This window comes from Amborella trichopoda, chromosome 1, assembly GCF_054954075.1.
Source record: "Amborella trichopoda isolate Santa Cruz 75 chromosome 1, AtrichopodaSantaCruz75HAP2 v2.0, whole genome shotgun sequence".
NCBI lineage: Eukaryota > Viridiplantae > Streptophyta > Magnoliopsida > Amborellales > Amborellaceae > Amborella > Amborella trichopoda.
In genome coordinates, this window is record NC_142336.1 from 57,555,489 (window position 1) to 57,572,082 (window position 16,594).

A 16,594-nucleotide genomic window follows, 5' to 3' on the forward strand; every position below is an offset into this window, starting at 1 on the left:
CTAGCCATTCTACTCTATTAAGGGTCATGTCATCAGTGAGACTACAAATCCCTATATTTTTTCTCACTACTTCCAACCATATCCTTTTAGGTGTACCCCTTGTCTTTTTTAAGCCTTCCACTTGAACTAACTCGCACCTTCTAATAGGTATTGCACTAGATCTATAATGCTTATAACCAGCACACCTAAGTCTAATTTCTCTCATCTTATTGGCTATTAGTGTTGTACTGAAATTCTCCTGAATATATTTATTTCAAACTCTATCACTTTTTGTCTTGCCACTCATCTATCTTAATATCCTCATCTCAGCTATGGATATGTTGTTTCTTGTTATTGAAACAAATCTAGTCTCACAGTTGTGCTATAACACTTGCCCTTCAATTCCATTGATATGTAGGATCACATAAAACTCCGATTACACATCTCCACTTCGTCTAACCAACTCTAATTCTATATGCAACACCTTCGTCTATCTCTCTACATTTCTAAATTGTACACCCAAGACATCAAAAGTGCATTCTGTTTTATATTTTTGGCCATCAATCTTAATTATTTCCTCGTCTCTACTCCTATTATTACTAAATTTACATTCCATATACTCTATCTTAATCCGGCTAATGTTTAAAACCTCTGGATTCTAGAGCATCCCTCAAAAGATCTAACTTTGTGTTGACACTATTTTGGGTCTCATCGAACAAAACTGTCAACCACAAACAACATACACCATGATGCCTCATATTGTAAGTGCCTACGTATGTCGTCCATAATCAAGACAAAAAGGTATGAGCTCTATATTGACCTCTGATGTAAACATATTATCACTGAAAACTCACTCATCTCTCCACTAGTTGTTCGCACACTAGAAAGCAATCCCTCGTCGATGTGATATCTAGAGACTACCTCCCAAATCAAATCTCGAGGAGGTGTCCAAAATATCAACCCCCTAAAATTATTAGTATTTTAGGGACAACGAATTTATATATAATTGAGATAAAATAGCACGTCGAATTACTTTTACCTTCGTTCTTTCATGCGGGCAATGCCCACATAGAAACCACATCCTTTCTTTGATAAGTGAGATTTTTCCCGATGCCAGTTTCAAAAACCACTAACTAATTAAAAAAAGGGTAGGGGCATCCCCACTGAATTACCAAAAAAAAAGAGAAGAGATTTTCGCAATAAAAACCTCTAACTAATTGAAAAACGGGTAGGGGAGTCCCCACTAAATTACCAAAAAAAAAAAAAAAAGTGAGATTTTCCAAGAAAGGTTCACTAGAAGTGGCAAAGCTTTAAAGTGTCCAACACAGTAGCATGTTATTGGCGTGTGAATTGCACCAAAAAACCAACCACACGAGGGTCCACATTATATAGTTCTCTACTTCTCTTTGAAAACTGACAGAACTCATTCAATTATATAAAAAAGAAAACAAAAATTCTATCATGTAAAAATTCCAAGCACTTTTATTTTTTGATCAATAGAACTTATTTTTCATGGGAAAGAATGAATACAACAATAACAAATGAAGGTGAAGAACGAAATATAAGTCACAAATTTTAATTAAACAACGTGAGCACTCCCCCATGCCTCACAAAACAAAACAGCTGCATCCCCATTGAGCTGTGAGGCCAATTGAGGTTGAACCTTCTCATATTCTTTCCTCACATATGATGCAGCTTCGGCTGCTAATTCTGGGGCAACAAAAGCAAGGCAGCATCCTCGGAAACCAGCACCACTAAATCGAGCCCCAAATACACCCGGTGCTCTAAGAAGTATCTTATATAATTGTATCAAAGGCTCACATCCTATTTTTTCACAGAGAAAAGAAAAAAGTTAAAAAAAAAAGTTTAAGACAAAATGCTTATAGACCACGGTTATTTTAACAAGGAAAAATTAAAAGACAAACAATAGATAGTCAAGCTGAAACCATGTTTATTAACTGAATTACATGACAAGAAACTAGCACCAGAAGTATTAGGATATGGATATCTCGAATTCATATTGATATACATCATTATGGATGTATGGGTATATATCTCGTCATAAGATTAGGTATCTAGAAGATAAGAAGAGATCAAGTCAAAGTTACTTAGTCATCAAGTTAGTTTGGTGATAAAGACATCCTACTATTTACCTCTGTCTCCAATAATCATATCATATTTATCTCTTGTAATTGTGTGATTGTCCTCTATATATAGAGGTACTGATTGATGTAAACATTCATCCAAAATAGTGAAGATGTAGCCCATTGGGCTTTGGATCCGTAGACATAAGGCTTCGGCCTGAACCACATAAATGTTGTGTTCTCTCTTCTCTCTCCATTTTCCATTCAATCTTCTTCTCTCTCCATTCTCCATTCAATATAATGTTGTGTTCTCTCTCCATTCTCCATTCAATGTCTGTGCATGTATGCTCCCACGAATTCTAACATGATATCAGAGCAAGGTTCATGATTTGATATTTCGTCTCTCAAGCATCGAGCCGATTTGATATTTCGTCTCTCAAGCATCGAGCCTTTGTTTTCAGTTTCTCTGATCGGGGTTCATGATTTGGTATTTCGTCTTTTGTTTCTAGTTTTTCTTATCGGTGAAGCCTCAATCTGATTGTGACTCTCTGTCTAACAGCTGTGGTGAGTTCAGAAAACTATGCCTCTATTATTGGCTCGAATTCATTCCCCAAAAAAAAAAAAAAACAAAAAAAAACCGAAGGAAATGATGGCGAATGGAATAGGCAGGATGAAAACTAGAGAGAAGAAGTTCAGGCCCATTGCTTCTGAGGTTAACCTTATGCACCATACTCAAGACTCTCTTCGCTAGTGACATAAAGGTGATTTCAGGGAGCAAACAGAATGCTAAAACTGCTTCTGCCTCAGGTCTACGAAGTCAGGAAAAGCTATGCACAATTCAACAGTTATGCACAGTGAGCCAAACTCTTCGATCAGCGAAGAGGGTCGTGAATCAGTTAATGGAGATTTCATCAGATAGGTCTTTGAATAGGTTCGAGAGGAAGAAGAACATGGAACATCTAAAAAATCTATTGGAACAAATCTCAATCAGCGTTTCTCAAGCAGGTAGCATCGATACACCATTAGTAACCAGGCGTCGATCTAACCAGGCGTCGATCTAGAATGTGCATTGGGATTAGGACAACACATAGGTCTTTGTTGCCTAGGGCCATAATTCTTGATACCAGTGGCTCTGGTGCTACTTATTAGAGTTTTTAGCAGAAATCTCCCCAAGTTTATCAGAGTTCATGGGAATGAAGGAATAGAAACCTTTAAAAAGCAGAATTTGATTGTGGATATAGAAGGTATCAGGCACCCCTTGCTTCTCAAGTCCAAAGATAGCAATGAAGAATTCGAGATAATGCCAATAGATATAAAGGTTGAGAAGAGAACAAGGGTGGTGGTGATCTCGAGGCCAAATACTAGAGGGTAAATTGCAACCATGAAGACTTCGGGATTGGCTTCTTTGATGTCAAAGGCTGGTATGTTCTTGCCTGGCAAAAATAGGCCAAAGCTTCCATTGTTCGATGGTGTTTTGGCAGACATTGGTGATCATCAACAAACACATTTCACGTCTCTGTAAGATATTTTAGTGGCCTCAAATGAATCCTTGGTTCTCATCGATGAGAATGGGAATGGGAATGGTTTGTTGAGTTTAGGATTGGAATTTGAGTATGAGGGAGATAAGAGAGAGGAGAATTTTGTAAAGGATGATAGAGAAGGTTTTGATTATGAAGAAGTGGAGCCAATGGAATCAAGGCAGGGGAAAAAGAAGAGAAGTAATAGGTTCTGGGTTTATTTAGCAAACCAATTTGCATAATTAAAAGAGCGAGAGACTAGGCACGAGGAGCGCGAAGCAGAGAGGGAGAGAGAGCGACAAAGACGGGAGCAATTTAGGCTTGAAGCTGAGGAGGAAAAAGAGAGGAATTTGGAAGAGAGAGAGTTTCAAGTGCATCTTGTTCAATGATCGAATCTTTCGATCCTAGTTGATGATCAAGTTTTTTGTTACTTGATCATGTTTGATGATTGAGTTTTTCATTACTCAATCCTATTGGATGATGGAGTTTTTCGTTACTCCATCTTGTGTGATGATCGAGTTTACTCGATCCTGCGTGATGATCGAGTTCACACGATCTTTTCTGCTCCGAATGCCTATGTTTAATAATTGAGTTTTTCGTTACTCAATCCTCTAGGATGATGGAGTTTTTCATTGCTCCATCCTGTGAGAAGATCGAATTTCTTTCTGTTATTCGATCTTGTCTATTGATCGAGTTTTTTGTTTCTCGATCTTGGAAATTCTGAAAGCCTGTTTATCTGTTATTGATCGAGTTTTTCGTTACTCGATCCTGGATGTTTCTAAGGTCTGTTCCTGAGGTATGCCGTCGCTTTTTTGTGCTTGTTGTTCAAGCAATCTAAAGATCATTGCTCGTTTTTGGCAACTTAGTATTGTTCAAACTCCAATTGTTTTGTGACAAAGCATCTTGAGTTTGAGGGGGAGTGTTAGGATATAGATATCTCGGGTCATATTGATATACATCATTATGGATGTATAGTTATATATCTCTTGATAAGATTAGGTATCTAGAAGATAAGAAGAGACCAAGTCAAAGTTACTTGGTCATCAAGTCAGTTTGGTGATAAGGCCTCCTACTATTTACCTCTATCTCCAAGAATCATACCATATTTATCTCCTGTAATTGTGTGATTGTTCTCTATATGTAGAGGTACTGATTGATGTAAATATTCATCCAAAATAGTGAAGATGTAGCCCGTTGGGCTTTGGATCCGTGGACGTAAGGCTTCGACCTGAACCACGCAAATGTTGTGTTTTCTCTTCTTCTCTCTCCATTCTTCATTCAATCTTCTTCTTTCTCCATTCTCCATTCAATGTAAATGTCGTAAATGTTGTATTCTCTCTTCTCTCTCGATTCTCCATTCAATGTCCGTGCATGTATACTCCCACGAATTCTAACAAGAAGAATGTGACACTCATGAATGGTATGTTAGGCAAAGAAAGGATCTCTTTTCATAGGTAGCAGTTTAAATTAAGTTATATAGCACATTAAAAGATTATTAGATGCATAATAATCAGGTTATAGGACATTACTCTAAGAATCTCCTCTTCCCAATTACTATGGAATAACTTTGTCATCTCATAAAGATACGTAAAACAACGCACCACACTCATAGTTCTTGATGGAGCTTAGACCCGAGGAAGAAATCAGCTTCCCAAAATCTTCTAAATTGCCCGAACCCCATGCTTTAAGCCCTGAAATTCAGTTTTGAAAGACCAACCAAATGAGTTTAGTGGTAAGTAGGACAATCGTAAGTACACACTCAAACCATGAAGATAATTAGACAGAGATGGATTGGAATAATTATCAAAATAATATCATATCATAAGAAAGAGAATGAACCTTCGAGCACCCGATTATTTTCAGAAAAATAGTGCTCTGCTCTCCTAGCAAGATTAGCTTCTAATTCACCCTGCATTAAGAAAACAGGGAAAGTCATTGATATGTCTGTGTAAAAGCTGATTGCTTATTGGAGTTTTTCCTTTTTTTCATAATTCAATAAAATAATAAAAGCCAAAGATTTAGCAAGAATAAATCGAAGTCTAAAGTCTTCATTTTATTGCTTAGAATAACTTCAAATATATTCTCAATACATTTTGAGTTTCTATTAAAATGTCAAGAAACACTGTTAGAGCACTAAGTAGGATCATCAAATCAACCTTTCTTCAGTATACAACAAAGACCACACACTAGCAAAACAAGAATCATTATTTACCATTCAACAGAAAGAAGTGAAAAGGTAAATGAGAAGATGCTATCCTTTAAGTTAAGCTTACCTTGTAAGCCTCATATACATCTGGTAGAACTGTTTACAAGAGAAAAAGGTTATTAGTATAATTGTCCAGAGCATGCCTATGACAAAATCATATCAACAATTAGATATTACTAAAATTATCTACCATTGCAAAGAAGAGGCTCAAGACTTCCATTTCCAGATGAACTGTAAGAATGCAAAAGAACGGTTTATAGTGAAGTTAATAATGCGAGGGTTAAGTATTCTAATTAATTGAATATATATACTCCAATAGATGAATCCTCAACAAAGAACATACATACAGGACATGCACAAGGAACATGCTCAAATACAACAAATAATAGAATCCTATAAGTGATTGAATTTGTACTCTGATGTTGTTGAACATTAGCTCATTCTTGGGGTATAGGATTAGGAGGTACAGTAAAGTCTATATTTTGAATCAATAATCTTACCAACCCACGGTCCAAGATGCTCAACTTTCATTCAATAACCATAGAGTTGTAGACTTGGTTGCGGAGAATCACATTTTTAAATTCATTGCTTGAATATCCTTGATACATTTGTTCACAGAAAAAGTAATTTTATTTTTTGCATACATTTCCCTTGTCACTAGAAATGCAAATGCGCAGTGTTACACAGCAGACAAATGATACTGATATGATTTGTTTTCTTTCCTTAAATTCTTGGGAAATGAATTATTGATGTCACTAGAAATACAAACGTGCAGTGTTACACAGCAACAAATGATACTGATATGGTTTGTTTTCTTTCCTTAAATTCTTGGGAAATGAATTATTGATTTAGACAAACCCAATATGAAAAGTCCCAAAAATTGCTGCATGCCATGCTTTAAGTAAATGCAGTTTGTATAGAGCCCAGGCTCTAAACCATCAAATTAGAGCCTACCTTCAAATAGTGTCGAGAAATGTGGTTTCAATAATGAAAATCTTTGTGATAGCCTTAGAATATATTGTCATCTTTATTTATAAAGTTTAGAACTTCGAAAATAGTGTAGATCGATAGATCTATGAAAACTTGAAAATCTTGAAAATTGACCGTCCAAAAATGCATTACAAACTACCCTATTTCCAAAACTTGAAATCTATTTTTTTTCATAGCTATGCATTTTGATGTCGAGATGATCAATTTGAGGATATTTGGGCACAAAAATAACCCCTTCTAGTGAAATTTTTGAGGTAGGCTCCAATTTGATTGTTTAGAGCCTCGGCTCTATATAAACTTTCCGCATATTAAAAAGCTTATTATAGGCGTCCAAAATGCCATGAATACTACTGAAGGACAGCAAAGGAAAATTGACTTTCTTCTTGTCTATTGTAATGGGATTTACATAACTTACCAGATTTCAATAAGAAACAAGTACATAAGAAAGACCAAATTGGCATCAAATAAACTGCAATTATGATTACCAATTTTGATAACCACGATGGAAACTGCACCTACAGTGATTTGGAAACAAGAAAAATGGGGGCGAATACCAACCTCTGTATTTATGGAAAGATATGGTATTGTTGCACGGGATTCACATTTCTAGCTACTAAGAGAGAAATATCTTACGATAGGAGAATTCTTGCAGCTTCTCGGCATTCTGCAACTCTGGAATTATATCCTGGTTTGCTGGTCAAAGCATGCTTCAGGCCAGAAAACGCCAGTAATATTTTGAATGGCTTAGATCTCTTAATTTCTTGACCTCCATGCCATTGTGGGTGTTTTATGAGCGTGTAATCTTTGGTCTGCATAAGCAAAATAGGAAGTCCCAAATTAAAACTTTTGACCAAATTTGGCTAAGGTTTAATACAGAGATATAGAATGTAACCCTGAGAATACATGTGTCATTGAAGAGCTTGAGGCAGCATCAACTTCAGATACTTTATAGAAGCGCATAACTAGCCTCTAAATGATTTTAATGACCAGTGATGGGCAAATAGAAATAAATGACATAAAAAGGAACAAACTAAGAACCATCAGGACCAAAAAAAAAAGAAAAAAGAAAAGGAAAAAGAAGGCAAAATAAGGAGAGCTAATCCTTTAATTATAATCTTCAGTTTATAATTTATAGAAATTTCTTTTTCCAAATCACCTTCATCTCTCCAAAGATATGGACATACAGAGCTCCCTCCTTCATTTAACCAAAATCAATTTCTTTGGCATAGCAGGAATTTTTATTTTCAAATGGTAGCAGAGGGTTTTCAGTAATTGTGGAAATTCCATTCTCAATGAGATTTGTCAAACCAATTTAACATTTCAATCATTCCCATGCACTGAGTGGTTGCATTGACTTATAAGAGGTTCACTGAATAAATTTTCACAATTTAAACTAGCACGTTATCCATTTAATTGCATCATTTTCATTTCTAGTAACCATATTCAATCATAGCCACATTGGCATCATTGAGCAGCAAACTGTGAAAATCATCAACATGGAATGCGACTATTGGACACAACAATTTCATCATAGTCTCTCAAAAAATGTGGACAGTATTCATTAGTTGGAATCTAATAAGCAAAGTGACAAAAGCACATATGTTACCTTGCAGTTAATGCAGGTAAGGCAGCCATAATTGGAAAGTAAGATTGCTGATTGGTCCAGAATACCATTCTTCAAACCTAAATAACCATTTTCAATCAGCCTGCATGAATACTATTTTTCTTCAGAAATACAGATTTAGGATATACTCAGTTAAGCTAAAAATTACTTCTTCTGAAGGCCACTAGTTCCCCTGACTAAATGAAACAATAAAATAACTAATCCACAATACTGATAATATCAAATAATAAAAAAAAAATCAGATACTGCTTTTGGGGTTAGCATGTTCCCAAAGCATTACTATGCTATTAGCAAGACAATCTGTTAGTTATAAAAAAGAGACAACTTTTCTTTTTCTATTGCACATAGAAATCATCTTGCTGTTAACGAGAAAAGAAAAAAGGGTACACCCCCCTCATGCACAAGGATGGATGCGCTAAAAAGATCATGAACAGTAATTTGAATAACAAAGAAAATACGTTGTGCAAGGATATTCACATCTGATTGCACTGTTGCTTTCCAAGTAGTTCCATTTTCAAAAATGTGATCCAAGACTTTAACAATGATTCTTAGTGAACTATAAATATTAACCTGGAAAGGACAAACTAATTTAGAAAGTAGAAACCCTAAGATGAACTATCCTGAATGGTATCCCTATGGAGGAAACTATATAAATACATAGCATGAGTTGTCCTTAGGGAAAAGATGGCCACAGGAAACATCAAGGATATGTTTTCAGCATCTATTTTCTCCACAAGAATTGGTAACGATCTTAGTACATTTTCATAATTTTCTGTACTTGGGAAAATATTACATTAAGATTGGGAGTATGAATACGTTAGGAAACTACAGGATTAAATGTAATAAGGGTTGCAGCAGAAGATGGTTCTGACACTAATGATCAAGTCCACAAAGCTGAAGAGGAACAATTCAATTTTGCTAAAAAGCACTGGCATAACAAGTAGTTTGTGAACTAGAGATGAGGCTTAGAGGGGTTTAGGTATTCCAAGATTCCAATCTATACAATAACAATCATCCATCCGTTGGACCAGGGACATATCCTCCCTCCCTCCCTCCATCCCATCTCCACCACGTATCTACATATGCATGGCACAAGTAGTAATATAAAGAATTAGAGCAGAAAGCAATTTCTTTGCATAGAAATACCAGACGTAAATTACTAAATTTAACTCCATGATTCAGTCAAACATCTTACTGAGCAACACTGTGAATGAATAATGAGGAACTTTACCTGTCAAGTTCAATATTATCAATTGGTGATACACTTATGTTGTTTGCACTTTCAAAAGCCAATAAGTAAGCGATCCCAACCTGTCAAGAAAGCAACAATCAAGGACACCATCACCAAAGAACTAGGAAGAAAGGAAACAGCAGTGATATCGCAAGTTGAATCCAGGTTCTTTTTCTTATTCCCCTTTCACAGGTCATGGTTTTACTGATGCAAAAAAGGACCCCTAAAAGTGAGTCAAATATCCAAAGACAAAACCCCATCCCTAGTCACCCATAGGAGTTTCCCAATATCATAAAGGCAGAACATCACAGTTACCGCAGCCGAAGAGCTGAGCCCTGAGCTGTCAAGCCCTTCTGAACCACAAATATATCCAATTATACCCTGCAGCAATCACAAAACCCATTTTAATTCACTTAATTTTTTGAAAGCCTTACGGGAAAAAATGGTAGATATGGTGCACTTTTCAACGATAGAGTAGAGGAAATATGGACATGAGTAATTGATTGCTATCATGATTCTTAGCATAGACATCTGGAAATCCAACATTGGAAGAAACATCATCACCATGGGAAGGTTCAAATTTTCTTACCAAACAAAATTGAAATATTTCAGTACTAGCATCATCCATAGTAGCATGGAAAAACAGCAGTACTGTCAAAACTGAAACCAGTGAACAAGTTGGGTACAAGTTCTTCACCTTTGTCATCCATTTGTTAGTTATTTCTCTTAACTTCTTCATTTAGAATTTTCTTTTCTCATGGGAAGTAACTTAGTTGTGCAAATACGTCAGGGGAATCTATCCTTTCATATAGATGGCCCCACATGACAGGCCCCCCGCCCGAAAAATAAACACATATTCCAGTATTTCACAAAGGACGTGATCATCTTTGGCTTTCAACGAAAATTTTCAAAGAATAAAGTACAAGAAAGTAATTCATAACAAGAGGACATAACTCATAAAATTTTTGGTACAAGAGGACATAACTCATAAAAATTTTGGTAAATAAACTCTTAGAATGTCTATGTCTATCTACTATTCCTATGGGGATTCTAAGTCTTTGAATTGTTTGTCACACGATGGAACTAGTTCCTTGAAAAGAGATTTCATAACTCTCCTGAGAAACAATAAATTTACTATGATCAGTTCCACCAAAGAAAAAGTTCATTAAGGACTGAATAAAATCCATGTTTGCGTAAAAGTTACCATTTACACCTGAACGAATGCTTAGCCAAACAAAAAGAGACAAAAAATTACCAAAAAAAAAAAGAAAACATTATTTTTTGATATTTAGAAAACTTTCCATATATCTTCTATTTTATGCTCAAGTCCCACCCTTTTTTTTTTTAATTCCCAAATGACTTCCTGCATAGATATCCAATGTCGGAATAAAGGCTTTTCTTTTACTTTTTTTAGCAAAAGCCTGGTTTGGACATTGGATGCCCGAACTACTTTTTTTGCAATTCTCCTAGTTTTTTTTTTAATTCCCAAATGACTTCCTGCATAGGCATCCAATGTCTGAATAAAGGCTTTTATTTTAATTTTTTAGCAAAAGACTGGTTTGGAAATTGGATGTCCAAACTAGTGTGTTTTGCAATTCTCCTGGTTCAGATATCCAATTTCTGAACCACTTTCACTAAAAAAATAAAGAAAAGAATAAGAAACGACAAGCGAGTGGGTCAGGACATTCAAACTGCCACTTGTCCATTTTTTGAGTGAGAACAGTTTGGAGTTTGGACATCCAATGCCTAGACACCTCTTTTACTAAACCAACTTGTTTTTTATTATTTTCATTATTATTATAATTTGTTGAGTGCAGGTTGGGTTAGGAAATTGGGTGTCTGAATGCACTCATTTGTCATTTATTGAGCGAAAGACCAGTTCGGAACTATGGATATTGATGTTCAAACAAGTCTTTCACTAAAAAGGGACCAGAAATCAGACATTTGGATGTCTGATCTAGGGGTAAATTAGGAATAGAAAGACAAACAAAAAGGGGGAGTTGAGCGTAAAACAGAAATTATACGGAATTTTTTTAACTATCAAAAACGAAACAAAAAAATTCTGTAAATTTCCCCGCCAAAAAAAGCAAGTATTCAAGTGAGAACATAACCCATTTATCACATAAAGAGTGTCATATCATGGAAGAAATTGATTAAAAAGGGGAAAAAAAGGTAGAATTATGTTCCCTAACCTGGTGCAGATGCTTCCCTCCTGCTTGAAGTGCATACAAGGCACCTCTTGCATAATTTCCCCAACCACATTCTTCATCACTTTTTACATGGTTTTTTAGGTCAACCAAATACCTTGGGCTTTTAATCTCATCAATTCTGCAAAAAAGTTATATAAGATTCTAGGAACTAGGAACAACTGCAACTTCAAATGATGCTGTATAGGTGATTTGGCAATAAGTGATGCTATATAGGTGATTTGGCAATAAGTATCAGATATTTTTTCTTAATTTTTATTTATTTATTTGTACTGAGGATACAATCAAACATAAACAACAAAACAAAGGATGACAAGAACCACATGGGTTAAGAGATATGCTGAGGAAGCAACTCACTCCATGGTAATGATATGCGGTTAACGACTAGAAAAGGGGTTAATGACTCACAAGAAAACATCTTACTGCAGGTAAATTGTAAATGCTAGGCACTAACTTCCATTTGACATAGAAAAAAAGCAAAAAGCAAAGCTAGCAAGATCGAACACGTCAATAAATAGATTAAAAACCTTAACCAGCAAGAAAGACCAGAATAGACACAGATCACATTAAAAACCTTAACTAGCTAGAAAGACCAGAATAGACACAAATCACATTACAAGGTTCCCTGTCCTAAGCATGGATGTAAATCGAAATAAAGAGATTTAATATCAATTTAATTGAACTTTAGAACAGCATTGCAATTCCAATCAGCTATCTATTTAATGACTGGTACTGAGAAAAATTCAGGGGAAAACCACATCTGGTCCAAATACATGAGGTAATTGACAATAGATGCCCTCTTATATGGTCAAGTCTATAATGAGGATTCAAAGTTCAAACACAAAGCAAAATCACATTTGGTTTTGCCCAAGTATCCATCTCAAATTGATATCTTCTGTGAAACTTAGATAATCAGAACCTAAAGGGAAACAGTGCAAGGTATTGGAGAAGAAACCCAATTTAAAATAGATGGAATATGCCATGAGCTGCAATTCAAAATAACAAGTAAAAAAACATAAGAAATAAACACAGACCTAAATCTCACTTCTCCAGCAAATTGTGCAGACTGCAACAAAACCTGTATAAACAAATTCCATCCAAAGTTCAAGCAAAATACACAAGGCAAGAAATCTCCGACAGATAGTAGTTCACTACAACAGGCGATAAATATTTATATCATTATGAATCATTTCTTTTATGGTTCAATGTTCTGAATTACAATCCATTTGATATCATCAACAAAGTTCATATACATAACTAAAGCACAAAAGGAATACTTACGGGAAAAGTCTTTGAAAGATAATTTATAAAATGCAAAATTTCTATAAACCTACAGAAATGTAAAAGATAATAAACTAAATATTTCCAATAAAGAGAAGGAAACTTGCCTTAGAATCACCAGAAGGAACAAATCCCAAAAGTATTCCCCTGTTAATTGTCATAGCTGACACTGTCCCACCCTAGATAATAGAAAAGACAGAAGCTAACAAATTTTTAAACGTAGTCTTACTAAATTTCATGAAACAGTTGAGGATTAGAAGATCACCATATAGAATACAGCATAGTTACAGTAAAACAATAGAATACAGCATAGTTACAGTAAAACAACAATGCAGAGATCATCAGAAAAAAACAAGAATACAAAGGTTAAAGCTTACTTGGTGATCTATGTGAGCACCTAAGGGACATATTCTATAGGGAGATACAGCCACCCTAACGTCTCCCTCATCACATCCTGACGTTGCAACCACAGCCTTTCTCACTCTATCGAACTGAAACCAAATTCACAGAAAAATACAGGTTAAGAACCCATTAAGAATCTCAAAAGGTTAAACCCATCAAGAACCAATGAAATAAGGTGCACGCGAACGCGAGTATTTGATGTATAGAGAAACCATTAAATCAGGAGAGAGACAACACATTGTTACCCATCCAAAAGATAGACAAAACCCATCATGGATCCATTGAAAAATCATGAATTAACAAGACAATAAACCATAACAGTGAGAAAGAGCCCAGAGTGTGAATTGTGAGAGATAGAGAGACCACATTGATACCCAACAAAAAATCGTATAAAACCCATCATGAATCCATTGAGAAACAATGAATTAACAAGTCAACCATTAACAACCAAGAGAAAGAACCTGCAAAATGTGAATTGAGAGAGAGTTGAGTTTTTCTTTAGATGCAAAGATAACACACTGATTACCCGTCCAAAAAAACATGCAAAACCCATCACGAATCGACTAAAACCATGACTGAAAACACGCATCGAACCAGAAAAGGCCAAAAAAATAAAAGAAAACAAAAATGTCGCATAAATAAGATGAATCAAAGCAAGCCATTCACAGATGACCTACCTCTTGCTCTGAAGGCCATGTAAAGGTGCCCATCTTCATTACCCAACTCGAATTTGCGGAGAGATTAGGGTTTATTGGATGGCTTCACCATTGTTAATTATATGGCGGGTAACAGAAAACAGAGGAAGGGAGATTTGAAGTTAACCGGACAACCAAATCAGCGTAGAAAATGGATTTCAACTGCCATCGATTTTCAAACAGAATATTGCAAATTATCTTTTTAAAAAAATTCGAGTAATAAAAATATCCTTATGACATCTAAAATTACATCTACATCCATTTTCATTCTTTATTTTTTGTACTTTATTTTGTTTTTCCTACAATTACATCTATACCCATTTCTGCATATTTATTTTTTCTTCCCAATAATACCCTTCAAAAAGGGAATATCTCTTTTGGTTCCATGTGATACTTTTGGATGCCGCGAGCATCACCGTACAACAGTTTGGTGGTGATGGATCACGCGCCGTGATGATCCTCAAGACCCATTGAGTAAGTTTGGTGGTGATGGATCCTCAAAAGCACGAAGGTGCTTTAATGGGGATCACCATCATCCCAATAATAGTATCATAATGCTCCATAATGCATCCTAGGACCATAATGGCCGTATTAGAATGGCGATGGTTCTTTAAGAAAAGTGGGGCCCATGACCACATGATATGAAGCATGTGAAAGGGGCGTAGGACCATCACGAATGTGAAGGGTATTTTTGGTAAAACAATATAAACAGTAGATTTTCCAAAAATTTGGGCATGTTACGAGATTTTTTAATATCAAAGGATATTATTAATGATAATTACCCTAAATTTTAAGTGATTTAAAACCCTAGATCAAAATCTAGGTGGGTGATCTGGATCTCCTTCAAGAATAACCCGATATTAATATTTTATTATGTTTTTGCGGATTTGTTGCCAATTTAGCTCATCCTGATGGCCAGTCTAGGTGGTGGGTGGGCGATTCGAAACTCGATTATTAGGTTTTAAAACTATATAAATTAGGGGTGTGACTTATTTAAGGCGTCAACATTCTAAGCAATCAGCAATCAAATTAAGACAACCCCAAGATCACGTAGAAAATGTAGTTATGTAAGTGTGGCAACCCGACTAAACCTCGGATCCCGTAGGTAGACCCGACCTCGGGTCTTGGTATGGGTCCAAATTTTAACCCATATTCGTTTACGTGTATTAAGGATTAAATACAATGAGAACTCGTAGTCCTCTTTAGCTATTAAACTACAGATCATATGGCTTGAAATCTAATGGAGAGGGATTGTGGTTTGGTTGCCAATAATATGATGGTAAAAAAAAAAAACTTATAGTTATAGGGTGGCAATGTAGCCGACTAGACCTGGGACCCGACAGGTAGACTTAGGATCCGATGGGTATGGGTATGGGTCCAATTTTTTGATCCAACGGGTTGGATCTGGGTTTGGGTCCAACCGTATCCAACCTGTACCCGACCTATTGCCACCCCTATAATTATGGTGCTAGCAACTCCTGAAAATCTATTTTCACCTCTAATTGTGAAATTTCGAGCTGCAAAAACAATACAATTAAAAAAATTTATATACACTTGAAAATGTTGAAAATAGATTTTCTAAAAATATGTCACGAGATGCACTATCTCAAAGATTTTGAAATCTTTTTTTTTCATATTTTAAAAATATGGGTTTTGAGGTGTGGCTTTCATTTATAATATAAAGTTAGGCCAAAAGATTTTATGCACCCCTGACATTATACCATCTATTTACTCCCTCAAGTAAAACTGAATTTAAAAGTAATTTTAGATTTAAAATATCCTTCCAAATAAATTTTCTGCTCAAGAAAATAGGTGTACAGTGTGCTTCTGCCATAGCGCTTAAAGTTAGACGTCTCTATAAACTTCATGCTTAAACTAATGCCACCCTCGCTTAATCAAAATGTATATTTCAAGGTTGTTTGATGAGTTTATACATGATTGAAATTAGGACTTTCTTTTATTTTTTTAAAATTAGAGTTTCATTCATTTTCTAGTTACTTTCCAGTAAGGGTTCTCTCTCTCGCTTAGTTACCCTCCACCGAAGTGAGTCTCGCTCTTTCTGACTCCGGTTAACATACATTATCTTTTTATTTTTTTTGACAATATCGAGTTCCTGATCCAGGCATTGCGAATTTCATCGTCGGACGTGCCGACTAGTTTATATCTAGACTTCAAGTACCCTTTAACCAAACTCTCATTCTCTCATGAAAATAATACACCACCATGATTTTCAATAGAAGCTTATTACGTATACTTTGTTTATCATATGAAAGATTAGCATATAGCACATGACAGTGTACATGGACTCTCCGAGTCGACTCGGACTCAGATGAGAGAGGCCAAGTACCCTATTTGTACAACTCAAGGTATTTTAAAAA

At 35.5% G+C, this 16,594-nt stretch overlaps 1 protein-coding gene across 2 annotated transcripts; it reads right to left on the minus strand.

Annotated features, from left to right (window-relative positions):
- Window positions 1-1,436: 1,436 nt before the first annotated feature.
- Window positions 1,437-14,472, minus strand: GALAK (galacturonic acid kinase). Of its 2 annotated transcripts, XM_006850874.4 has the most exons (14): window positions 14,199-14,472; window positions 13,497-13,610; window positions 13,227-13,298; window positions 12,873-12,916; window positions 11,824-11,959; window positions 9,947-10,012; window positions 9,632-9,711; window positions 8,383-8,482; window positions 7,410-7,585; window positions 5,977-6,017; window positions 5,854-5,882; window positions 5,420-5,489; window positions 5,182-5,271; window positions 1,437-1,803 (listed from the first exon to the last, which is right to left on the minus strand). In XM_006850874.4, the coding sequence occupies exons 1-14, from the start codon at window positions 14,235-14,237 to the stop codon at window positions 1,559-1,561; spliced, it is 1,302 nt and encodes a 433-aa protein (XP_006850937.2). In that variant the 5' UTR covers window positions 14,238-14,472; the 3' UTR covers window positions 1,437-1,558. The 2 variants fall into 2 exon arrangements, 1 of the variants encoding a protein (XP_006850937.2); XR_016041594.1 differs by lacking the exon at window positions 5,977-6,017.
- Window positions 14,473-16,594: the final 2,122 nt, after the last annotated feature.

Bases quoted from the DNA above. Each gene is read 5' to 3' on its own strand.
- GALAK (XM_006850874.4), bottom strand. From the start codon at position 14,237: ATGAAGATGGGCACCTTTACATGGCCTTCAGAGCAAGAG. The intron at 10,013-11,823 runs GTTAGGGAACAT...TGATTGCTGCAG, and splicing joins GAGGGAAGCATCTGCACCAG to GGTATAATTGGATATATTTG. The intron at 5,883-5,976 runs GTAGATAATTTT...TCTTGTAAACAG, and splicing joins TGAGCCTCTTCTTTGCAATG to TTCTACCAGATGTATATGAG.